General features: G+C 36.5%; 1 protein-coding gene across 1 annotated transcript in view; it reads left to right on the top strand.

Moving 5' to 3' along the window:
* Positions 1-1,861: 1,861 nt before the first annotated feature.
* LOC148939235 (uncharacterized) overlaps positions 1,862-27,656 on the top strand; it is a 271,064-nt gene continuing 245,269 nt past the window's right edge. The window contains exon 1 of the mRNA XM_089106820.1: positions 1,862-2,054. Coding sequence (XP_088962946.1) covers positions 1,862-2,054 — 193 coding nt within the window. The remainder of the gene's footprint in view (positions 2,055-27,656) is intronic.

Raw genomic sequence — 27,656 nt, 5'->3', positions numbered from 1 at the left:
AAATGCGCCTAGTCTTCCGGCTTTCAAGTCACGGGCAAAGAAGTTTCTTTTATCTCGTGAGTGAATTTGGTGTCAAGCCCGCTCCAGGTTGTCATTCTATTTAAGGTGTTTCCCCGATTTACTTTGTTTTTTTTTCTATCTACTTCTTGTCTTTTCCTCTTTCTCTCTTTTTTCCTTTATTCCTTCATCAGATAAGCTTCTTGTGTGTTGAGTAGCTCGGTATGAATGTTGTTTTAATTAGCTGAGAGTGATAACCTCGCTTGCCCTTTCAAGCTTATTGCCTTTCTTGGCAGGCGAAAGGCGAATAGGGTTTGTTTTCTTTTTTAATAAATGTATATCTCATATCTCATATATTAGGTTAGGTTGCGTATTTAATATATGCTAGGCCTTACCTCCCACCCCCTGATTTGAAAATATATAGCCGAAATTCGTTTCTTAACTATTATAGTTTCATGGAGCAGGAGCGGATGGAGGGGATGGATGAGGAGCGGATGGAGGGGATGGAGGAGGAGCGTACGTAGCTGTGTTGGCCTCAGGCGGCTTTGTGCTGCGGTGAGTTTTTATTGGTATTAGTAGCAGTATTTTGTTTTATCATTAGCATTAAACAAACTTGACTGCTTAGGTGGGGTCGATATAATTGATAAGTACCGATATATATTTGCTTATTAAGGGTGGGGCAAGGTAAAATTAATTTTCAACGAAAAGAATGTTATATTTCGATTAAGGATGAAATTCTGATTCTAATAGTGTATCTATTTCTTAGCTATCTCATTAGAGGTAGCTAAGGTAACTAGATAGTACCTGGAGAAACATGGGGAAAAACACGGGAAGCGTCGGATGATCTACCCCAAACCACACATTGCACTCCCGGTCGAAGGCAGAAAATCAGGAGATTGGTACCTGAGCTTAGGATTGCTAACTTCTTGGTCCATGAATCCCTGAGCATCCACAAATGTGTCATTTTTAGCTAAAATATGTCCATCTTGAAGTTTCAAAAACTACAGGTTAGTTTTTTTACCAGTGATATTTTTGACCAAAAGACGCTTTGTAAACCTCTTTTAAAGTAGCCAGTTAACATCAAATATAATAAAAACGAGAAAAATTCATATAAAACATTCATACAAAAGGATTTAAATTGAAAGCACGAAACTCATATAAACATAAAAATCCCTTACTTTGGATAAAATTCTATACTAACGAAATATCTGGTAAAACCTGGATGGCAAAAAAAACGAGGAAAGGCACTACTTAAGTGAAAAGTGACTTTTTTTTTACCAAAACACATATCCCGTTGGGAAATGTATTGTCTTATGTCATAAAATTACAAAATGTCTCCCTTTTTTGCCCTTAACATCCCAAATTTCTAAAATAAGAAATTTTTTTGTCTTTTGCCCTTTTTGTCAACTTTTTTGCCCATTTTGCCAGATTTTTAAATATATTGCTTTTTGACCCTTTTATGTCATTGTGTACCGGCATATGGGATTATCTCCTTTTGACATAAAATGTGTATAGTTGGCAGCCCTGCCTGCGCTACGTAGACTATAGGTCAGCATGCAAAAAAGTTAAGTTGTTTTCATTAGTAAGTTAATCTAAAATTTACCAATAAATTAATGTATATTAACAAGCATGTATTTTCTAAATTTCCTCCTTCGCTAATATTCTTTTAATTCCTCTGCAGACTTACGTAAGTGATTTTAGCTAGATGGTTCTGTAGTTGCGGGTTTATCGATCCGTCTCCAAACATGTTGCCAACTTTTCGTCCAATGAGATTTGTTAGATCGATAGACGCCTCCGACAGAGTCGGACTGCACCTTCGGCATCACATCTCCCAAAACGAGAAAACAGTTCAGTCGCTGCAGCCATGGCGGACGATGGTGGCAGTGATACACCAGATACTTCACTGAAGTTATCCCATGAACCTTCTGAAGAAGTTGAAAATATTATATTCGCACCTGAGTCGCTATCACCCCTTTCTGGTGGATATTTGCTAATTGTCGTTGCTCAACCGCAACAAGAGGATCATAAACTAGAAATTATAAATAGGCTTTCTAAAGGTATGTAGCATATTTCGTTGTCTAAGGAGGGTAAGGGGCAAGACCGTATACGGGGGAGGGGTTTGAACCCCTTTTTAAATATATGTCGTAAAAACGTATGAAAAATTCATAAAAAACACATTTTTGATGTTTTTTTACCCCGCCCCCACGACAAGAATACCCCCCGAAATAAAATCCTGTCTATGGCCCTAGCGAGCGTGGGGGGGGGGGGTAATTTTCCCTTGTTATAGGGCTCTGCTTCAGCAAAAATCCTCCTTCTTATTCCAATAAAACTGTGAACTGAAATGTATAGAAGGACTTTCGTCCCCTACATAGTAAGCATGTTAAATATATGAGATACCCCCCCCCTTTACCTCACAACTGTTAAATATTTAATTTAAATTTTAGTTGTTACTTATCTATTATACGAAAAACACTCGAGAACTTGTGTCGCGGAACATGAGACATTACCCGTTTTTCACGGTGTTAATACCAGACAATTAGCTTCGGCTGTGAAAACTACAACAAAGAATTATGGAAGGGGGGCCGCCCAGAGCGCATTATATTAAATATGTAACCTAAAATAACCTAACCTAACCAAACTACCAACTAAATATTTAATTAAGATATAGCTACAATGTATTTTTCCACCGAGCCGAAAGTAATTGTCTGGTATTAATACCGTGAAAAACGGGTAATGTCTCATGTTCGCGATACAAGTTCTCGAGTGTTTCTCGTATAATACATAAGTAACAACTAAAATTTAAATTGGTAAAATTCTATTTTAGTTACTTTTGGCTATCTTGGAAAGGGGTTGGGTTAGGAAAATGAAACTTTTTGGGATGGATCTACATGCTAAGGTATGTCCCGGGAAGGTACTTTGAAGTACCTACCTCCACTCCTCCCCCCCTCTCTGTAAAATGGTAAATTACTGCCCATTACTAGTTGTTTTAGCTCATATTTCATATTATCTCTTGGTCAAGAGTATCAAATTCAACGTCGATAACCCTTGGTCCAGGCCATATCCTGGGGGGGGGGGCGTGTTTGAACCTTCCTCCTTCCTCCCACGAAATTGTTGTCCGATTCGTAAAAACGCTACAAAAATGAATATAAACAAATTTTTTGTGTTTTTCAAGTTTTTTATTTATAAAATCCCTCCCGAAAAAAAATTCTGGATACGCCCTAGGCCCTGGTATTATGTAGGCCAATACGGGGCATGTCAGGTCATTCATAACCTATGAACCGCGCAAGGGTCATCAGGGGATTATTAACCTGTTTCGTCTGTCTATAGAGGAGGTGGGGGGGGGTAATTTTGGATACTTTGTCACTCTTATCGACGCAAGAATTTCATTCAGGAAGTACATAAAAATAGTTGTAGCACAAAAACCGCCAAACCGCGCAAAAGTCAGAAGACCAACCTATTTCGTTTGTCTATAGGGGAAGGGGGTAATTTTGTATACTACGCTACACATATCCGCCTAAGAGTTTATTTCAAGGGGTGCAACAAAATGGTTAAATCAGAAAAAATGTAAATTTCTCTTTGCGAAGGGTATCACAGGCAGCGCAATAGCGCTGCCTAAGTAAAGAACGATGTGGGCACAATCTATTATTTATTTTTCTTTTTTCTTTTCTTTCTTCTCCATACCCGGGCACTTCGTATTGAAGGAATTGTCGTAGAAACTTCGAAAATGGCTCATTCGATTAGAAATTAGAGCGGCTAGTGCCCTTTTTAATAGTCGAAAGTGATTCGAGGGCAACCAGCCCCCCCACAACGCCCATCATTCCCCCAAACCTATCCAATCAAAATTTTGAGATAGCCATTTTTTTCAGCGTAGTTGATTTCCAGAGAGAAAATATCTTTTGAGGAGGATACTCCCCCACAACCCTCGGGGCAAGGGTTTTAAGTTATGCCCTAAGGGCATATAGGAACGATATTGGCACAATGTATCATTTATTATTTTTTCCTTTAGAGCAGGGCACTTCATATGGAAGGGTCGTCGCAGAAACTTCAAAAGGGGCTCATTCGATTTGAAATCGAGAGTTCTAGTGCCCTTTTTAATAGTCGAAAGTGATTGGAGGGCAACTAGCTCCCCCCACGCCCATCATTCCCTCAAACACATTCAATCAAAATTTTGAGATAGCCATTTTGTTCAGCATAGTTGATTTCCAGATAGAAAATATGTTTTTGAGGGGGAAACTCCCCCACAACCCTCAGGGCAAGGGTTTTAATTTACGCCCTGGGGGCATATAAGGTTTTTATAGAAGGCGTCGTAGAAACTTCAAAACAGGCTCATTCAATTGGAAATTCAAAGGGCTAGTGCCATTTTTAATAGTCGAAAGTGATTGGAGGGCAACTAGCCCCCTCCCACGCCTATCATTCCCCCAAACACATTTAATCAAAATTTTGAGATGGTCATTTTGTTCAGCGTAGTTGATTTCCAGATAGAAAATATGTTTTTGAGGGGGAAACTCCCCCTCAACCTTCAGGGCAAGGGTTTTAAGTTATGCCCTGGGGGCATATAAGGTTTTTATAGAAGCTGTTGTCGTAGAAACTTCAAAACAGGCTCATTCGATAGAAATCCAAAGGGACAGGGCCATTTTTAATATTCGAAAGTGATTGGAGGGCACCTAGCTCCCCCCACACCCATCATTCCCCCAAACACATCCAGTCAAAATTTTGAGATAGTCATTTTGTTCAGCGTAGGTTAGTTGATTTCCAGATAGAAAATATGTTTTTGAGGAGGACACTCCACCACAACCGTTAGGGCAAGGGTTTTAAGTTATGCCCTGGGGGCATATAAGGTTTTTATAGAAGGCGTTGTCGCAGAAACTTCAAAAGGGGCTACTTTGACTGGAAATTCAAAGGGCTGGTGTCCTTTTTAATAGTCAAAAGTGATGGGAGGGCAACTAGCCCCCCCCCGCTCCCACCATTCTCCCAAACACATCCAATCAAAATTTTGAGATAGCCATTTTGTTCAGCGTAGTTGATTTCCAGACAGAAAATATGTTTTTGAGGAGGACAATCCCCCACAACCCTCAGAGCAAGGGTTTTAAGTTATGCCCTGGTGGCATATAATGTTTTATAGAAGGCGTTGTCGTAAAAACATAAAAAAAGCCCATTCGATTGGAAATTGTAAGGACTAGCGTCCTTTATTAAAAAGGGCGCTTTATTTATTTTAATAAAGGGCACTATCCCAAAATAAGCCACAGCCACAAAATAAGTTTTTCAAAGAAAAGTAAAGAACTCCATTAAACAAAAAATGAGCAAAAATAAAATCAAATAATCTACCAAGCTCGAAACTACCTCGAATCAGCATCGATAAATAAATGAAACCCAAAACGAAGAGAAATTATAATAAATAACCGAGTCAAACTCAACACGAACAGTTATTAACATAATTTAGGCGCAAAACCCCTATGCCTTCCCAAGGCACGAGCAAAATTCGCAATTTACTGAAAAAATATAAATGTTTTTAGTTTTATAACTTTAATAAATCAATTAATATAATTTTTTTTGCAAATTTTATTCTGGCCTTGGGAAGGTATAGGGGTTTTGCGCCCAACTTATGTTAATTTCTGCTCGTTTTGAGTTGGACTCGGTTATTTATTGTAATTTCTGTTCGTTTTGGGTTTCATTTATTTATCGATGCTGATTTGTGATAGTTTCACGCTTGGTAGATTATTTGATTTTATTTTTGCTCATTTTTTGTTTAATGAAGTTCTTTACTTTTCTTTGAAAAACTTATTTTGTGGAAAAAGTTTTTTAATTAATCAAATTAAATGTTGATAGGTTCTGTTTTTATGTTTACGTGGCGTGTCAGGTCATTCATAGTCTATTAACCTCGCAGGGGTTAGTAGAGGTATTAATTTATTTAGTTGTCTACAGAGGGGGGGGGAGGTAAATTTGGATACTGTGATACCAGTTTCTACAAAACTATTTATTTAAGGGGGTACTTCAAAATACGTAAATTAGAAAAAAGAAGTAATTGTTTTACTTCGAAGCTAATTTTCGCTTCCGTTGGTCTATAAAGAGGGGGTGGGGCTATTTTCAACCATTGTGGTCCCAGAATCCATGTAAGAATTATTGAAAATTGGAGCCTTACGGGGGAGACTATGTTGAAGTGTTTTTGTTGTAAATTTTTTGATGAATAAATACTCTGATTAAGAAACTCTAGAAAGGATAATATGGACTGACACAACTAACATACTCTGTCAATATGGACATGATAACATGTACTCCATAACTGACATAGGGAGCGGGTGGGCGCCTCACTCACGGGAGCAGGTGGGGGCGCTAATTTATGCTCTTTCTAAACATATTAATCAGTTCACTCGGAAATGCAATCGTATTACCCCCTAGATGGTCCCATATTTGCCCAATGAATACATAGTAGCACTAAAACAGTGAGTTTCTTCATTATAGTATATAGGATATTATTATTAATCAGATTATTATGTTTTCTTCTATTATTCTCCATTTTTGAAAATAATTTCAAGTATTGTTTTGGTAAATTATACAGTCGATCAAACACTTATATGAATTGCAAACTGAGAAGATAACCGGTTTAATATAGGAGATAGACCCCTTACGTGGGGCACAGGACCCACCGACGGGGCATGACAATATTTTGGTGGGTCATACACAGGACTTGCACCCTTAGGCTGGCTATACTTCACAGTCTTAATTACGAAAAAAAAATTATGTGAATGACGTCACATTCCTATGTATTTAAATAGCAAAAAGATATATTTTTCATTTGTATAAAATATGCTAGAGGAAGAACCTAAAAAAAGATATCAAGTTAATGGTCTTTTAAGTTTCCTTCAGGCGAAAGCACGTTTTGAATAACAAAAATTAAACATTACGAGGGGGCATCAGGTTTTTAGAAATATATAGGCTGGGGACGGCCCAAAATCGGTTGGGAACCACTGAGCTAGACGGCGTGATTGCATTGATGTTACGAAGAAACACATTATTAGAACTATATAGGGTATAGGACCATTAAAAGGGAGGGGGTGCTGTTGCAGTTGAATATGTCAGTTATGAAATCTTGTATGTATTTACCCAAAAAATATACACCAATCAATAATGAAACATGGTGACACTGTAGAGTTATGGCTCTTCTGAAGGAAACATCTTAACGAAATACATTTAGTACCATTAGATTCCTTATTTTATGCCCTTTACAAATACCATAGTCGCCTATCTGACAACGCAACGCAACCCCAGCCCTGATGATGTTAGATATAGCCCTAGGGTATATAGAACACTGAAAGAAAACCCTAAGTCAATGAAATTCTTACTTTATTATATGCAGTAGGTTTCTATTAAGCAAATTATCTTTATTCCTTCAATTATTATCCACATTTTACAATCGCTTAAAAAAATATTTTATCCAAATATTGTATTGTCATTACTTAGACCGAATGCTATTCACAGGCCAAGAATGACAAAAACACCGAAGTGACAAAATGATAAAATACAATGACAAAATAACACAAACAATGACAAAATGACCAAACACCGAATGACAAATGACCAATCACGAGATGAAAACTAACAGAGAAATATGTTATTCAGCCCTATATCTGGGACCATAAGGGGAAGGAGGTGCATTGTCAGAAAAGCGATTGCGCAAAATAAGAAATCTAATGCAACTACTTTTGTTTTATCATAACGAACTTGTAACAAGCTCGTTATTATATTTTATTATAACGAGCCTACAAAAGCTCTGTAACTCTCCAGTGTTACCCAAAACCCGATTTAGGAAGCGAGAATTGGTGATGCGAGTTCTTGTTCACGGCAGTGTTAGAACTTACTAGTATTTTCACTGGAAAAATTGTCCTCCGCCTTTGTTTTTGAAAAAATACATTTTGCCCCTCCCCCCAAAAAGTCATGAATTAGACCACTAGCTCAGAGGAAGAGGGTTATGAAATCGTTCTTGATCTTCCCAAGGCTTACAACAATGGGGTTAGAATAAAGATATAAATGTGGGGTATAATATTTAAAACATTGGGACCTTTTGAAAGAAACACTAAAAAATCTTGAAAACTACTTTATCGTAAATACTTACTAATCCCATTCCTGAGGGTGTATTGCTTCACTAAACTCAAATCTTCTACGGGTATAAAACTAAAAAAATGGACCCAGATTTGATATAGGTATGGAAAGGTGCTATAAAGTTTTTGCCTCCATACCTTCCTCTTTCTAGGACACTGCCTTCTGACTCACTTAGAAAATTCTTGTTCTAAGGAAATAAAGTATTCAGATATCCTTCGGCCTAGATTATGGTCCAGAAAGGTGTTTCAAGGTCATATTCCACTTTTAAAGGCTATGTGAAAATAGGTTCTAACAAAAAAAGAGAAAAAGAATCAAATTTGGCTTAGAAATTAACTCAAAACCTGGGAACTTTATAATGCCTTTCTTATAAAGGCCTAGAGCTCCTACGCAAAATCTGGTTTGAGAAACCAACCTGGTGAGAGAAACCAACCCAAAACCTGGGAACTTTATAAGGCCTTTCTTATAAGGCCTAGAGCTCCAACCCAAAACCTGGGTTAAGCAACCAACCCAAAACCAACCTGGTCAGAGAAACCAACCCAACACCTGGGAAATTTATGAGGCCTTTCTTATAAAGACTGAGAGCTCCAACCCAAAACCTGGGTTGAGAAACCAACCTGGTCAGAGAAACCAACCCAAAACCTTGGAACTTTAAAAGGCCTTTCTTATAAAGGCCTAGAGCTCGAAAAACTCAATTTTGGCTTATAATCTCACTCAAATCACTGGGAAAGTTTCAATGTTGTAACAGGTGTTCGCACAATCTCCAGAGGTTTAGGAGTGGGGAGAGGGTGGAGATGGAATCTTGAAATATCTTCAAATGCTTTAATTGTGCCACAAAATATAATAGGGTCGGGTCTCAATCCATTAGATATTATGACTTGTATTGCTCCGCAACTCGGACCCTTGTGTCGCAATTACGGAAGCGCTTGGGTCTCACAAAGCCTTTGCAGATATTCCTGAAAGTTTCATCTCCCTGACAGCACAAGATTCTGAGCTTGCAAAAATGCTTCTCTTTTTAGCCTTAATTTTTTGTTTGTGTACCTTGCTTTTTTAGTGTTTGAGGGGGGCGCATTCTTCTAGCCCTTTTCCATTTGATGTGCTTGGGAGATTCAAAGGGCGGCGTAAATCAGAAACACTTAGAATTTTCCGGAGGGGGTATTCTACAGTGCCAAATTTAAAATCCAAAGCTTGCAGTGGTACCTTGCCTTAAGCTAGTTTTTCACCCAATCACAGCCTTCTCTCTGCAGCGAGTCAGGACTTCGCTAATTTTTGCACCGAATCGGTCTGTGACTTGGAAGTACTACTTTCTTTTCCACTGACAGTGGTAATTCTTACTCGATTTTGGTTTAGACAAGGTGACGCATGCCCATATTGCTGCAAAAATCTGGCAGTGAGGGGTGTGTGAAGTTTTACTAGCCCAATTTGTGCCTGCAATCCTTTTCTTGGCCTCTCCTTATTCCCTCCTTAGCCAAATTCCGGTTTTATCAAGATGTAAAATGTCCAAACTTTCTACTAAAATGTATTTGTGAAGAATGGGTCATTTGCATAGTTGTTGGGCCTCGTCGTCAGAGCTCTGGTTTATGTTCCACTGGGGCTGTTTTTAAGGCCTTCGGATCATTCTAAGTGACATAGTTGTCTCAAACACTATTCAGGCTATTGGCTATTGGCACAAAAGGGAAAAGTATGAGGGGTGGTTGCGTGGGGGATTTTGTCAGACACTATGCGCGCTACGGGATGCTAGGAACAAAAAAGGAATGGTATGAGGGATGATTGCGCTCCAAAGAAGCTGTCCTAAAAAGAATGAATAAAGTTTCTGCTTCTCTATTAAATAAATTAATCTCATGTTACAAAGACCAACAGCCTACAAAGTGACCGAGAAAAATATGTGGGAGACACTTCGCTCTTAACTTAGTTAACGCTGCTACCTTGACTCTTATCTATCTAAAAAAATTTGTTCGTACAAAAATACCATTTTTCTTTCCTCCTCTCAGTCATTCTCTCTCTCTATCCCTCTCCTTATCTCTCCTCCTCGTCCTCCTCTTGTCAATGCTACTTATTTAAGTTTTTAATTTTGTAACCAATGTTAATGGTTTTTATTTAAAGTAACCATACTTAAAGAATTAAAAGATCGGAATTAGCTCCTCCCTAAAAATAAATTGTGATCTAATTATAATTGTGATCTAATAGCCATAGTTAAAGAATTAAAAGATTGGAATTAACTCATCCCTAAAAATAAATTGTGATCTAATTATAATTGTGATCTAAATAAATTGTGATCTATAATTATAATTAAAAATATATTAAGATTATTAAATTAAAAGATTGGAATTAACTCCTCCCTAAAAGTAAATTATGATCTAATTATAATTGTGATCTAAATAAATTGTGATCTAATAACCATACTTAAAGAATTAAAACATTGGAATTAACTCCTCCCTAAAAATAAATTTTGATCTAACTATAATTGTGATCTAAATAAATTGTGATAAATTGTGATCTAATAACCATACTTTGAGAATTAAAAGATTGGAATTAACTCCTCCATAAAAATAAATGTGATCTAATTTTATGATACTATTTTGTGACGGTTAAATCAGTTTTATGTATTTGCCAAACCTCTTTCCCTTCTTATTACAAAAGACGTTTTCAGTAAAGCACAACTATTACGTACATAATGGAAGGTTGAGGGGGTGGGGGTATCAACTCAAATTTAGGAGTATTTTCTTTTCATTTTGGTTTTCAGTGTCGCTTCTTCCTTTCAGTTGAGAAAAACTCTTTTTCATTTAATGACAGTTGCGTTCTGTGCTAAGTTTTCCTTCGTCCTCTTAAAAAGACAATCTTTTAATTTAACTAGTTTACATTTTGTAGGATGTCAGTTCTTATGCGTTTTTTTTTCTTCCCTTTTTTAAAAATTGGTGAAACTGAAATGACAACATTCAAAATATTATGCGCTTTCTGCGCTATACTGGGTAATTATAACTTTTTAGATAAATTGATGAAACCGCGTCCAAGCATTTCTTAAGGTAGCCCTAGACGGTCAATCATTTTGATCAAAAGTTTCCGTCAATCGATTGACCCGTGCTTTAATTTACCTTCAATCGACCCTTCAATGAACCCTTCAATCTTGACCAAAGCTAATCTAACACACTGCTTTTGATCAAAATGATTGATTCATTCAAACTTTACATCAATCACCAAGCGTCAATCAAGCGTCAAACAGGTTCCTAGACGGTCAATCATGCTTGAGTCAGTTGATTGACGGAAGCTATTGATAAAAATGATTGAGCGTCTAGGGCCTCCTTTAGAATCTTGCAGAAAAAAGGATTCTTCGATGTTCTATTTTCACTTAGGGCTTGGTTTGTGTGGGTTTGTTCTCGCTTAATCTTGGTTAAACCTGCTGCGAAATCATTTTTCTTCACAAATATGCAGCAAAAAGCCCAGGCTTGTACATTTTTTTGTCGCAGAGTTTAAAATAACTGTCATGTAATCACTGGACTATGAAATTACAACCAAGTAATCTGTTACGAAGGATCAATTCTGTCACCCGGTTGATTTTTGCCACAATAATTTAAATGGTGTTATGTCATATTTTTGTCAACAATCCTCCTGGATTTTGATTTATTGCCAAATTTGGCCCCTCCCCCAAATAAATCTGTGTGCAATCACCTACCAAGATCCTTAGTAAGAACGAAAGAAATTACTCGACTGATCTCTTTACCAACAAGTCAACAACTCCGTAGCAGTTGCTACAAGTCCGACATTTCTCCTCTTATTAAATATACTAATAATAAACACATTAAATTAATTAAACATGAGCTAAACTTATTAAACTCGCGGAAGATAATGTGTGTCTGGAATAATTTCCTCTGTCATTTTATTCTTTCTTGCTGAAACCTGCTCTTTTTTGGGGGGACGGGGGGGTCGGTAAAAACCCAAATTTTTGGAACTTGCCAAGGAATAATAATGTATTGTTCTATATGCTTCTTCTTCTCGAAAGATGCATGGCATTTCTACTAATGCTGATTGAAATCTATTCGCTTGTGCGCCTGTAGAAGTCGGCCTTATGTTGTCTTGAGGAGTGAAGACCCAAGTTGCCCAATCAATTGAAGCGAGAACCTCTGGCCCGTTTATCGGGCCGCGCCCAAAGGGCCTCAAGGAAAAAATGATTTTAAAAATAATATCATTCGGTTATTATTTGTCAGAAACCAAGCAGTTAAGAAAATATATGGTCTAAACCTTGAATTCATGGTAACTTAGTCATGGACGGAGTTCCACTTGGCAGATTTTGTTCATATGTTCAATGCGATGTGAATTTTTACACACAAAATTACCAATTGCGTACCATAGATGCAAGCCTTTTTATTTTTGGTAATGGTACAATGACTCTGAAGAAAAACGGCTCAATCTGTTATTAATTTATCAGACATGTCAAAAATAAAAATCAAACCGCCTGCTGTGCAGTGTATTTTATATTTTCAAGTCTTTATTCTGGCTTTTTTGTTTCACTTCCTTTCTAACCCTAGAATGTACATCTTAAAAAGTGAAACTTTTTTACAACTATCATTTTTGCGAAGTGGATAACAATTGCTTCTTGTTCTTTGAGTTTAGGATGAGTCGCATTTACTAACTGCAATCCTGAATATCCGTGCAGCCTCTGGGCTGGTTGAGTGTATTTGAGTATACTGTTGTCCAAAGTGTTTGGGTGGGTGGGCAAGGTCAAGGCCTCGTTCAAGTACCCATCTATTGAAATTGCTAATGTAGAAAACCGTTTTTTTAACAGATTATAAACACTATCTTGCTGAAGTTCGGACCAAAAAGTATGGATAGCTTATAAGAATGGTAGCTTGCGCTAGTGTGGAGAAAAACACCAACGTCATCTAGTAATTGGCGTTTCTCCGCCTTTTTCACTGTGACAATAAGATAATATTAGTTTAGTTGGCGAAATCAGTTTAGTAATAAGTGTGTAATCCTAGTTTCTGAAAAAAAAAATTACGAAGCTTGAAAAAAAAATACTAAGAAAGGCCAAACGCTAGATGGGGTCGGTGTTTTGTCGACACTACTGCCTGTTTTTGCTCTCAAAGTTACCTCTGCACTTCGGTTCAGTCCAAAGTCAGATTTGCTGGAAGTCCAAGTCAGATTGCTGGATAAGAATCAAGCGTAGCTGCTGAGAGGTGCCTCCTTACCTGCCTGCATTGCAATGGTTGTTCAATGTTATTTGGTTTGATTTTTCTATGCTTTCAGGTAATAAATAAATGGTTGTTAATCCCACCTGTCCCCATCTTAATTTTGAAAAAAAAAAAAATTTTGCGTCTTTATTTTTTAAACTAATAAATCTACCCCCCCCCCTCCTCCGCCACAAACGCAGGATTTTTGCAGAAGGCCAAATAATGAAAAAAAACACTTTTTTGACATTTTGAACAAAATGTGCTTTGAAATTCAGGGAAATTTGGGATTTTATGGCATATGGACCCCGAGATCCATATGGTCCGAGGTCCGAGGTCCAATGGGCACGTTCTTGAACCCTTCCTTACATGTTCTTGAATTTGCGCCGCTGATATTAAACAAGAAGCTGAACAAAAAAAAAACAACTCTGGCTCAAAAGCTCTAAAAATATTATTGTTTTAATCATTATATTGATGCCCGTTGCAAAGTCGTGACGGGGCAGACTTTACATTATGTTGAGCCGTGTGATGTGGTCGGGTGTTGTTTTGGTGAGGAGTTGAGTGGGTGGAGTGATCTGTGGATAACGAGTTATCAGGTGGGAAGTCTTATGGATGGCCAGTTGTGGGGCAGGGGGCTCCTCGGTCACCGGATTGACAGAGTCATCTGTTTGAATAATAGCTTACTGCATCAGTTACTGTAGGAGACTTTAGCTGCATTCAAGGCTACATTCAAGACCTAGAGGTCACTACATCTTGGCAGTGGTGTCAATTCACCAAAATGTAGGGGAGAAATATTTTTCAAAATCTAGAGGGGGATGTCCCCCAAACGGAATAAGTTTTGAAAGACTCAGAGAATCTAGGGAGGGGTAATATTTTTTATAGCACATTGATCGTTCTAAAACTACATTAATTAAAAAAAACAAAAATAAATTTTGGTAGTTGTCTTGAATCCGGTAAGTGCGCGATGAAAGACCGCATTGAAATTTCAAAGCTGCTATTGATTAACAGGTTCGTGAGGTGTTGTTCACTCTGTGACAAAGACTTAAAATTTAGTTTTTTGGGGTTTAGGGGGACTAAAAGGCAGGTTAGGCTAGGTTACGTATTAAGTATATGCTATGCTTTACCCCCCCCCCCTAATGTGCAAATGTATAGCCCAAATTTGTTTCTAAACTATTATATTTTCATCCTATTTTGCTTTATTCCATTACCATTAACGAAACTTCACTTATTGCGCACTTACCGGGTTCTAGACAAGTACCTGAATTTTTCTGATGGAAAAAGAGAGCGAGGCTGAAACTTGAAGCGACTAAAAATGTTCCTTCGCAGTCTATGCCACATATATCTACAAATAAACTGATTCACAATATTTCTGTGTGTTTTTTTCTTAATTCTGAAGAACGAACACTTTTCCGAAAACCCAAGACCCACCCCAAAAAACAGGATATTCTCTGAGTAGTAGGGAAATCCTTGACTATCCTTGAAATCCTTGACCTTGACCTTGAAATCCAGATAATAAAAGAGTAATATAGAAGACTCTCAACAGTGTATCACCGCCCATGATATCAGTATAAAGTTTAAATCATTTAAAAACTCGAGCAAGCCTGCTAGTGCTGCAACACATGATTTGCATTGATTTCAATTGATTGATTTCATGATTTCAATTGATTGATTTCATTGATTGGATTGATTGATTTCATGATTTGCATTGATTTCAAATACTAACACTTTTTAATGTTTGGAGTTATCTGCACCAACTAACTTCATCAAAAAGTCCCCAAATGCTGAAAAATGGGTAGGGGGTTAAAATACCCGAGATACTTAATTTTATATCTACAAAAATTTATGTTAGGGAATTGACTGTCTTCAAATTTATTTTCACCATTTGAAAGCTCCCTCTCAAAGAATGAAAAATTACATGTTTCTCCTATTACTCAATCGCTCAAAATTGACTTTTTTTCTAATCATTGTTCCCTTGTATCTAAGTACAACGAATTCTGTTGATTAGGTGTACAGATGACTTAGGGAAGCTTACATACCGCTACTAAAAAGTAAGGAGCGACAAGACTCCCTCTCATTGTGTTAATTTGGAATTTTTCGGGCCAAAAAAGGTATTTTGGGGGGCTGCTAGTGCTTCGGACTGTGGAGCGGGATTGTACGTCGAAATTTTGATAAAACACACAAACTTTTATGATAATATGAATGCATGGGCCTACACGATTCTATCTAAAGCCCCTTCTCCCTACAAGCCTCGCTCATTGTACTTAATTTCTGACTTCACCCAGATGGCCACCATTTTTGGAAAATAAAATGTTGAAGCTATATTTGCGAAGCCTTGCGACTGCTTATGTATCTTCAAAAATTAGACAGCTCTTTTGCAAACTAGGTTTCTGTTTTATTGATTACTTGCGGCAAAAATAAAGATTGCTGATGTAATGATTCCTCATGTTACTGTGAATAACACTCCTATATCTCAAGGCCGTATCCAAGGGGGTAAGCCCCCCCCCCCTCCCCCTCCGAAATATTGTTCGACTCATAAAAATGTATCAAAAATGCATTTAAACAAAATATTTGATGCGTTTTTTTAAGTTTTGTTTGCAACCCCCCCCCCCACACCAACCAAAAATAACCCCCCCGAATGAAAATCCTGGATACAAACCTGCTGCATCTGACCCCTTGAATAATTTAAGGAATGCAATAGATTTATAATTTCATGTTCTCAGAATTAATTTAAGAATTGTTGAATCACCGTAGTTCGAGCTATTATAAAAATAAAACGACGCGATACAAAGGCGTAACTGGGGGTGGGGGCTACCGGGTCTGAACCCTCCCCCTCCATTCAAATTTTTTTGTCTGACCGGTGAAAAAGTAGCGAAAATTCATATAAACACATTTTTGACGCGTTTTGTGTTTTTAGTAGGCTACCCCTCCCTCCCCCCCCCCCCCAAAAAAAAAATAGCACCCACTACCCCGAACAAAAATTCTGGATACAGCCTTGCCGGGATGGCATATATTCAGAAGGGTGGGAGAGGGTGAATTCTCCAAACAAAACAGGCAAATTATGACGATTATAGGAACATATTTTTTAAATTTTCAATCTCCCCAAAAGATGTATACGTGCTGGACGTTGGGTTGGAATAACTTTAAAGCTTGTTGGGGTTATTTTCGTGAAAACAAACTGTATTCCAGAGGCTACTAACCTTGTCGCGCCCTATACATGTAGCTGTGAAGACATGATCGGATGGATGGAATTAGAATATGAAAACAGGCTGGTAGCAGGGGTGTCAATTCACGGAAATAGGAAAGGCGACATATGGAGCTAAGAGAGGAAAGGAAATAATAAATGAAAAATAAAATTAAAAAAGGGTGAGAAAACGAGGATTTTGTCAGCCAGTGGCAAAACATGAAGACGAAGAACAAGCAAATAATTTTGACAAGGACCTCCGCCAAGTCGTCTCAGTGCTAAACAAAAAAGAAAAACAAGAAAAGAAAACAAACAACAAGGAAAGGTGATAAATTTATTTTTCAAAATCTATGCGGCGGTGGCAATTTTTTTTTGGATCGATTTCTTCAATGAAAAACAAGTTATCCCCAAACAAGGTAAAAAAAACAGGATATGTAACAAAAAACAAGGTATCCCCCTGACCCTTCGAGTCATGTGCCTGACTGTGAGGTACTGAAGGATAAGATAATATTTACTGTCCAAAAACTATCCCAAGCTCCAAAAGAGTCGATTTTACTTCATGTGCTCAAGTAAAACGAAACAGAAGAAGAATTAACCAAGACATCAAAACAAAAGTTAAAAATTAATCAAACGAGAAATCAATCAAACATAAAATCAATTAAACATAAAAGGAAAGAGAACGAAAAACAACCAAGACATCAAAACAAAAGTTTAAATTAATCAAACGAGAAATCAATCAAACATAAATTCAATCAAATATAAAACGAAAGAGAACGAGAAGCAACCAAAACATCAAAACAAAAGTTAAAAATTAATCAAACGAGAAATCAATCAAACATAAAATCAATCAAATATAAAACAAAAGAGAACTAGAAGCAACCAAGACATCAAAACAAAAGTTAAAAATTAATCAAACGAGAAATCAATCAAACATAAAGCGAAAGAGAACGAGAAGCAACCAAGACATCGAAAAAAAAGTTTAAAGTAATCAAACGAGAAATCAATCAAACATAAAATCAACCAAAGATAAAAGGAAAGAGAACGAGAAGCAACCAAGACACAAAAAAAAAGTTTAAATTAATCAAACGAGAAATCAATCAAACATAAAATCAATCAAACATAAAACGAAAGAGAACTAGAAGCAACCAAGACATCAAAACAAAAGTTAAAAATTAATCAAACGAGAAATCAATCAAACATAAAATGAAATAGAACGAGTAGCAACCAAGACATCGAAAAAAAAGTTTAAATTAATCAAACGAGAAATCAATCAAACATAAAATCAATCAAAGATAAAAGGAAAGAGAACGAGAAGCAACCAAGACATCAAAACAAAAGTTTAAATTAATCTAACGAGAAATCAATCAAACATAAAACGAAAGAGAACGAGAAGCAACCAAGACATCAAAACAAAAGTTAAGAATTAATCAAACGAGAAATCAATCAAACATAAAACGAAAGAGAACGAGAAGCAACCAAGAAATCGAAACAAAAGTTTAAATTAATCAAATGAGAAATCAATCAAACATAAAATCAATCAAACCTAAAAGGAAAGAGAACGAGAAACAGCCAAGACATAAAAACAAAAGTTTAAATTAATCAAACGAGAAATCAATCAAACATAAAACCAATGAAACATAAAGCGAAAGAGAACGAGAAGCAACCAAGACATCAAAACAAAAGTTAAAAATTAATCAAACGAGAAATCAATCAAACATAAAATCAATCAAACATAAAACGAAAGAGAACGAGAAGCAACCAAGATATCAAAACAAAAGTAAAAATTAATCAAACGTGAAATCAATCAAACATAAAATCAATCAAACATAAAACGAAAGAGAACGAGAAGCAACCAAGACATCAAAACAAAAGTTAAAAATTAATCAAACGAGAAGTCCATCAAACATAAAGTTGGTCAATGAAAATTTAACACAAATTAGAAAATTTTAACAGGGTTCGCGATGGTAAAAAGGTTAAGAAACACTGTACTAACATACATATAAAAACATAAGCAGATTTAATTAGTTTGGATTGTGAGCAGCTCGTTTGTGGTACTAAAAGCTATCGCGGTTTCTTTTCTTTCATTTGATCATTATTTTTTACTTTTCGACTACCCCTCCCCCCCTAAACACCAATATTCTTTGTTATATTTTGAGTGAAATAAAACTTTTATCTGGTATTAATTTCTGTAAAATTAATTTTGTATCATTTATTATCAATAAATTGTTTGATAAATGAAAGTTAAATCTTTCATTTAATTTTGTTTACTATGGCAGACAACGGTTTATGCCTTACAAGCGGGGTGCTAATTTGGCTATGGCGCTGAGTTATCAATCTCCCCTTTTCCAAATTATGCTGATATTTTAAGCTGTGTCTAAACCTCCTTCGTGAGATCGAAAATAAAATCTGAGAGCAGGTTCTAAAACTACACTGGGTATACATGATGAATGAAAAAAAGAAACTGAAGGACAAACAACAACAAGAACAATTTCGTTGTTCTTTGTCCTTCTTCTTTTTTTTTCTTTTTTTTTTTCTGTCCTTCTCTTCTTCTGCCCTTCTTCTTTTTCTTCTTTTTCTTCTGTACTTCTTCAGCCTTTTTATTCTTCCTCTGTATTTTTTTCTTCTACTGTTCATCTTCCGATTCTTCTTATTCTTCTGTCCTTTGTGTTTCTTCTTTTTATGCTTCTTCATTTTTCATTTTCGAAATATGAAAATAAATCAAACTGTTACTGCTCGATTAAATTCTTGTTTAAATAGAGCTTTGATAAGAACCCCTCCAAAAGTAGTCAATATCGTCATGAGCGAATCGTAATTTACAATCAACTGCTTTTTGTTCTGCTTCGCTTCCTTTTTTGCCTTGATTTGTTTCTTGTATGTTTCCTGGGACCAAAGAAACTCGTCTTGTTTGATTTAGCTTGTTTAGAACGTGTGGAAACCGAGAAAAAGTTTTTTTTTATTGAATTGGGATTCTGCCTAAAAAGGTGTTTCTTTCCTACGCCTGAATAACTGCTGAAGTAAAATGCTAGTTGACGTTAGCGCATGCCACTTCTTTTCAGAAGTAGATGTGTCCCAAGGACTTGCTACTATTTTATCAAGATCATGAAATAAATAAGGATTAGGTTTCTAAAAATAGAAATATTGGTATTCTCCCTAAAACGGTATTTCTTTCCTACGCCTGAATAACTGTTGAAATAAAATACTAGTTATCATTAGCGCATGCCACTTATTTTCAGAAGTAGGTGTGTCCCAAGAACTTGATACGATTTTATCAAGATCATGGAGTAAATCTGAATGGGTTTCTAGGAATAGAAATATTGGGATTCTGCCTAAAAATGTGTTTCTTTTCTATGCCTGAATAACTGCTGAAGTAAATACTAGTTAACATTAGCGCATGCCACTTCTTTTCAAAGTATGGGTGTCCCAAGGACTTACTTCGATTTTATCAAGATCATGAAATAAATCTGGAATAGGTGTCTTGGAATAGAACTATTTTGGAACATAATAGATTTTGATTTATGTCTCGTTAAATAAAAATAACCAACTGATATGCTATGAGATAAAACGTATTAGTCAAAATCGTGAGGGGGATTTTTTTTCCTAAAAATACCTTTACCTTTTAAAAAAAAAAAAACACCTTTTAAAAAAAAAATACCGAAAAGGAATTTTTACAATGTAAATATTTCGAAATATAGGGGGAGTGGGGCTGGGGAAGAATCTAAAGGGAATAAGTGCTTCCCCAACTGCCTCCTCCCAGCCTTTGTTATTTCTTCGCCAGGCATATCAATTAGGGGGAGGGGTTAAAAGCCCTCTAATTTTTTTTTGGCCCTCCGCCCTAGATTTTGAAAATTTTTTCTTTTTGGCTCTTTAATTGAAAAATATCTTTTGGTATTTTCATTTATATAAAAAAAAAACACCAAAATTGTCCCCTAGATTATGAATGTTGTAGACACCTACTTTGGACAGGGGTGATTTTAGGGGCACATTCCCCCCTCACTCAGAAGATCGAAAATCGGAGGAATTCCAGGTTATGAGGGTTAAAAATACCGATGAAGAGCCAAATTTCTTATGTGACCCCCCCCCGTATCATTAATTCTGGATTCGCTCCTGACTCTTGGTGTTAAACAGATAATCAGGGGAGTCTTTTGGGACTGGGGCAAGGGGGTAAGTTGCCCACCTCCCCTTTCCCAATAATGCGGAGAAAAAAATTATTATGTATTCCATGTCCCTTGACTATCTGGATATGGATCCCTCTTGCCCCCTCCCACAATAAAGATGCTTGAGATTAGCCCCTGCAGATAATGTTAAACCTAGTGTCAATCTTGGTGTTACACATTTAACATTTACTCTTGATGTTGATGAGTGCATATCTTTTGCATCTTTTTCTTTGTCTACCTAGGGTATCAACTGCAGAAAACTATAAGAATTAGAAAACTAAGCTCAATAATTGTCATGGTGTCACACAGGGCCGTATGCAGTATTTTTTTCAGGGTGGGAGGGTTGCAAAAAGATTTTTGGGGGGATGGAGGCTACAAAAAATCGCATCTAAAATTTATTTATATCCATTTTTGTTACGTTTCGACGAGTCGAACCAAGACCATATCAAGGGGGTTAGGGGGTTTGAACCCTTTTCGATTGTCAGACTCGTAAGAAACGTAACTAAACAAGTTTTTTAAAGTTTTTGAACCCCTGCCCCGAAAATCCTTTTGTGATTTTTTTTTTTAGTTTTAGCGTGTTGGGTCAAACCCCCAATCCCCCTACGGCCTTGGTGTCACACTAAATTGTCTTTTAATAAAGAGATATTCAGATTTAAGGAAACTTACATCATTAAAAAGTGTAAATTTGTTTTTGTGATTGAATGGAGCAGAATTTTCTTGAGTTCAGGAAAGGGCAGTCTCTAAGAATATTCTAGTGTATCTGCTTGGGAAAAATTAAAAATCAGCTAAAAAAAATGTATCTGAATAATTTTACAGTTTTTGAGTTTCCTTTTGTTCTATCTGCCTTGATTGAAATCTTTGCGGACACAGGATGCGAATTACTTATGTTGCACATACATTGATTAGACAGCGTTTTGCTTATCAATTAGTAGGGGATTAAAGGTTTCCTTTCTTAAAAACTAGCCCCCTGTGTTCGGGAGCCCCTTGTGTGGCTGGAAAATTTACTAATGGGCCCTTTGTCTTTCAAACTGTCAGCCGTATCCAGTATTTTTGTTTTCGAGGGGGTATGTATTCGGAGGGAGTTTTAGAACAGAGACCATTGCAAATTTGTTTATATTCATTTTTGTTATGTTTTTACAAGTCGGACAAAAAGTTGGGGGACCCGGAAAAAACCCTGGATACGGCCTAAAATGACATTTTAGGTATCTAACGTCCTTAAGATTTTTTTAGTTGTCAAAAATCTAGCTTGAAACCGGTATTTTTAACTTAGAATCTTTAAAGAAAAGTTGGCAATCTGTTATGTTACCAGGAAAAATACCTTAGGCATAACTTCATTAATATTATGTAAAACTATCTTCAAAACTAAAGCGGTACAATACCTTTGCCAAATTGATGTATCGCTCGAAAATGAGTCTCTTACTTCCGTCAATGGTGTACAGAGAGATTTAATGAAGACTCCTCCATGTTATTGATGGAACCTGTTGTCATGGCTACATTAGAACTTGCAACGAAACTGAACTCTAAGAAGTATGAATCCTATTTGGCTATGTACGCAGGATTTTTTGGAGGGGGAGGGTTTTATAAAAGAGGTAAATCACTGGGAAATTATTATAAACTATTAGAAAATTTGTAAGGGTATTTATATTTTTGGGGGTGGGGTACGAATCTTGCCTCAGATCAAGTGGATTTCTCACTGAAACTGTTGAAATCCTGCGTGTTTTTAATGATTAATTTAAAAAAAACTTTTCCACAAAATTAAGAAATTAATTCAAAATACTTTTTCCACAAAATAAGTTTTTCAAAGAAAAGTAAAGAACTCCATTAAACAAAAATGAGCAAAAATAAAATCAAATAATCTACCAAGCTCGAAACTACCACAAATCAGCATCGATAAATAAATGAAACCCAAAACGAACAGAAATTACAATAAATAACCCAAAACGAGCAGAAATTAACATAAGTTGGGCGCAAAACCCCTATGCCTTCCCAAGGCCAGAACAAAATTTGCACTTTACTGAAAAAAATATAAATGTTTTTACTTTTATAACTTTAATAAATCAAATATTATTAACATTTTGATTACTAAATATCAGTATGTGTATATTAAACTGACAATGCACATTCATTCGTATTTTTTCAGTAAAGTGCAAATTTTCTTCTGGCCTTGGGAAGGCATAGGGGTTTTGCGCCCATCTTATTTTAATTTCTGCTCGTTTTGAGTTTGAGTCGGTTAATTATTGTATTTTCTGTTTGTTTTGGATTTCATTTATTTATCGATGCTAATTTGTGGTAGTTTCGAGCTTGGAAGATTATTTAATTTTATTTTTGCTCATTTTTTGTTTAATGGAGTTCTTTACTTGTCTTTTAAAAACTTATTTTGTGGAATTTTTTTTTTAAATTAATTTCTGTTCGTTTTATATTGACATAGTCTTTTTAGGGAAGAAGAAAATAAGACTTTAAATCTTTTCATTTTTTAAGACTTTATAGTTTCGCCTGCTATTTGTATGCTGGAGAAAAATTTTCAGCAATTCTTAACAACATAACCCTTTTAAAAATTTGGAAACAAGCTGTACAGTTTTATATGGTCTCATGCAACCTCTAATTGATCTGAAATGGAAAGCTTAACACCATTCACAAAAAAAATCTGTTTACTTTCTTTGATTGTTTGGATAAACTTTAACAATTTGGATTTGGCTAAATTTTAAGAGAAGATTTAGTCCTGAAAGTTTGGACACAATACCCTCAGTCGTTCTTGGGATACTGGTGAGATGCCTGTTTGGGAATTAGTATTATCACAGTGCATTTTGATTTAATCTTGAGGCAACATCGAATGAGCCTTTTTGAAGTTTCTACGACAACGCCTTCTATGAAAACCTTATATGCCCCCAGGGCCTAACTTAAAACCCTTGCCCCGAGGGTTGTAGGGGAGTATCCTCCACTAAAATATATTTTCTATCTGGAAATCAACTACGCTGAACAAAATGGCTATCTCAAAATTTTGATTGGATGTGTTTGGGGGAATGATGGGCGTGGGGGGCTAGTTGTCCTCCAATAACTTTCGACTATTAAAACGGGCACGAGCCCATTGAATTTACAATCGAATGAGCCTTTTTTGAAGTTTCTACGACAACGCCTTCTATTAAAACCTATTATGCCCCCAGGGCATAGCTTTAAACCCCAGCCCAGAGTGGTGCGGGGGATTGTCCTCCTCAATAACATAATTACTCTATGGAAATCAACTACGCTTAACAAAATGGATGTCTCAAAATGTTTTTTGGATGTTTGTGAGGGAATGATGGGCGTGGAAGGGGGCTAGTTGCCCTCCAATCACTTTCGACTTTTAAAATGGGCACTAGCCACTCCAATTTCCAATCGAATGAGCCCTTTTCGAAGTTTCTACGACAACTCCTTCGATACGAAGTGCCCTGGTATGGAGAAAAAAAAACAATTTGTGCCCACATCGTTCTTTACTTAGGCAGCGCTAGTGCGCTGCCTATGAAATGTCAAGCCTTCCAATCACTTTCGACTAAAAAGAGGGCACTAGGCCTTTTAATTTCCAATCGAATGAGCCCTTTTGGAAACGAAAACGCTTTCTATAAACACCTTATATGCCCCCAGGGCATAAATTACAACCCTTTCCCTAAGTTCTGTTAGGGTGGTTGTCATCCTCTAAGCCCAAATTTCCAGAACTTTCAACTACGTTAAATAAAAGGGCTATCTCAAAATCTTGATTGGATGTGTTCTGGGAAATGGTGGACGTGAGAGGGGTGGTAGTCACTCTCCCATCACTTTCAACTATTAAAAATGGCCCTAGACCTTTCAATTTCCAATCAAATGAACCCTTTTGAAGTTTCTACGACAAAACTTTCAATAAAAATCTTATATGCCCCCAGGGCATAGCTTACAACCCTTGCCCCGAGTGCTGGGGGGTGTCATTCTCAAAGACCTAATTTCCAGAACTTTCTACTACGTTGAACAAAATGGGTATCTGAAAATTTTGATTGGATGTGTTTTGAGGAATGCTGGGCGTGAGAGGGGGGTTAGTTACTCTCTAATGACTTTCAACTATTACAAATGACACTAGCCCTCTCAATTCGAATTGAATGAGCCCCATTTGAAGTTTTACGACAACTCTATCTGTAAAAACCTTATATGCCCCCAGGGCAGAACTTACAACCTTTGCCCTTGGGGCTCTGGGGGGTTTGTCATCCTTAAATACATAATTTCCAGAACTTTCAACTACGTTGAACAAAATGTCTATCTCTAAACTTTGATTGAATGTTTTTGGGGAAATGGTGGGCGTAAGAGGGGGGTTAATTGCTCTCCACTCACTTTCGACTATTAAAAAGGGCACTAGAAATCTCAATTTCCAATCGAATGAACCCCTTTTGAAGGTTCTACGACGGCCCCTTTCATATGAAGTGCCCTGCTCTAAAGGAAAAAAATAATAAATAGTACATAGTGCCAACATCGTTCTTATATGCCCTCAGGGCATAACTTAAAATCCGTGCCCCGAGGGTTGTGGGGGAGTGTCCTCCTCAAAAACATAGTTTCTATCTGGAAATCAACTACGCTGAACAAAATGGCCATCTCCAAATTTTGATTGGATGTGTTTGGGGGAATGATGGGCGTGGAGGGGCCATTTTCGAAGTTTCTACGACAACTCCTTCGATACGAAGTGCCCAGGTATGGAGAAAAAAAACACATTGTGCCCAATTCGTTCTTTACTTAGGCAGCGCTAGCTTGCTGCCCATGATTTTTTATTATCGTACTAAATTTACGAATGTGTTTTTTTGCATTATCCCCAGCACACTCAAGAAGTAAAGTTAGGTTAATCATAATGAAATATATCAAAATATGATGCAAACATAATGCTTACAAAGTAACAAAATTACGGAAACTACAACAGAGAATTATGGAAAGCATATTAAATACCTAACCCAACCACGTCTACATATTAAATATTTAATTACAATACCTGAATTGGAGTTTATTTCACGAAAAAATAAGCTAATTATAACTGAGTGCGAGAGAAAAACCGGTTTTACTCAGATCAAACAAAGCAAACTTCTTGAGTGTGCTCGGGATTATACATTTTTAAAACATTTTTAATGGGATTATACATTTTTAAGTACACATTTTTAAAACGGAGATGCTCATGGAGAGCAAATTTTTGTCTTAAAGCTTAATATTTATTTAAATTTTATTTAAATATTTATCAATATTTATTTATAAAACTACTATATTCAAGTGTAAGCGCAGCATCTGAATATCTAGATCATTTTTAAAAACTCAGTTGATTTTTCAGAATTTTTACCAAACTCGTTTATACATACATAAGGGATCAAACAGAATCCTACTTTTTTTCTATTTTTTCCGACGGGGTGCCGATTTTCCTCCACCCAGTGTCCTTCTAAGAGCGCCACATGTTCCAAACAGTTCCGCCACGCTAGGTAGTTTCCGTCACGCTTGGCACAGTTTTCAGTACCCTTAGCACAGTTTTCAGTACCCTTAGCACAGTTTCCGCCACGCTCGGGACGCGCCACCTGCTGCACTTGATTTCTGAAAGTAGCTGCCTCCTTGTTTTTCCAGTTAGCTATCCAGGCTAACATATTTATGTGGGTAGTTTTACGACGTTTTTTACGACTGACAACTCTGTTCTTCGGCAAGCCACGCCTCCTGTGATTAGTCTTATGATTTCCTTTATTTGTTCGCTTATTGCTTTTGTCTTCGTTGAGTAAATTACATTTTGATAAAAGTAACAAGTAAATGACTGATTAATAATGAGTGATTTAAATTTTGATGTACTTTATGTTTGTATTAATATTTTTTAGTTTAAGGAGGGTTTTGGGGTCGGTTTCTCATATATTTGCCCCCCCCCCCTAAAAAAAATCTAAATATCTTCAGTGTGCCTTTAAACTTGAGCTGAAATGAATTAAATAAAAAAACAACAAGTTTTTCAACTGAAAGTAAGGAGCAAAATTAAAACTTAAGACGAACAGAAATTATTACGCATATAAAGGGGGCTGCCCCCTCCTCAACACATCACTCTTTTTAGTACTTTTAGTTTTTAAGTTAAGTTAAAACTTTAGTTTAGTTTTAGTTAGATTTTTAGTACTTTTAAAAAAGTGTCTTATTGTTCTAATTAAACGGCCCTTGTCTTTCAGGAGTCATTATTAAACGACTGGGACAAAATTCAAACTTTAGCGTAAAGAGCGAGGTGTTGAGGAGGGGGCAAACTCCTTTATATACAAAATAATTTCTGTTCGCTTTAAGTTTTAATGTTGCTCCTTACTTTCAGTTGTGAAAACTTGTTTTTTTATTTAATTTCTTATCATTTTTTAAAGAATACCAGGATATGTGGCCCCACCTCCACGGAGAAACTCCCTCCCCACGGAAATATCCTCTAGACAATCCAATCCTGGTGAAAATTTACCCCGGAGAATTACTCTTAACTACTCTGCGCGTAAAATTGAGACGGAAAAAAGAAAGCAAAACATATAACAAGAATTTTGTATAGGATTATCGCAAGTTCCCCCAATGTATAATTTTCCCTGACAAGTTCACTCCCTGTAAACCCCTCCCCATGGAAAATTACCCCGTGGAAATACTCCCAGACGAAAATTTGTCCCCCTCCACCCAAAAATGTTTTCCTACATCCCAATAACAAATACTTGTCGCAAAGAATGGGAAAATTTTATAACTTAAATACTTTTCCCCTCGGGCTGTGTAGGAGGGGGTCATATTATACCCAAAGGCATAGTTATTAGGCCTTTCAACTATGATGAACAAAATGGCTATCTCAAAATCTACATTAGATGATTTAGGGAAAAAGAGGCGGGGTAGGGGGCCTAGTTGCCCTCCAATTTTTTGGTCACTTAATAAGGGCGCTGGAACTTTTAATTTTTGTTTGAATGAACCTTCTCCTGATATTCTAGGACCACATGGTCAATACGATCACCCCTGGGGGGAAAAACAATTAACACGCATCCGTGATCTTTCTTTTGGCAAAAAATACAAAATTACACATTTTTGTAGATAGGAGCTTGAAACTTAAACAGTAAGGTT

The sequence above is a fragment of the Artemia sp. Qi Xiang Cuo genome, chromosome 21 (assembly GCF_049724085.1).
Source record: "Artemia sp. Qi Xiang Cuo chromosome 21, ASM4972408v1, whole genome shotgun sequence".
NCBI classification, from domain to species: Eukaryota; Metazoa; Arthropoda; class Branchiopoda; order Anostraca; family Artemiidae; genus Artemia; species Artemia sp. Qi Xiang Cuo.
This window is presented reverse-complemented; position numbering and strand designations above follow the sequence as displayed.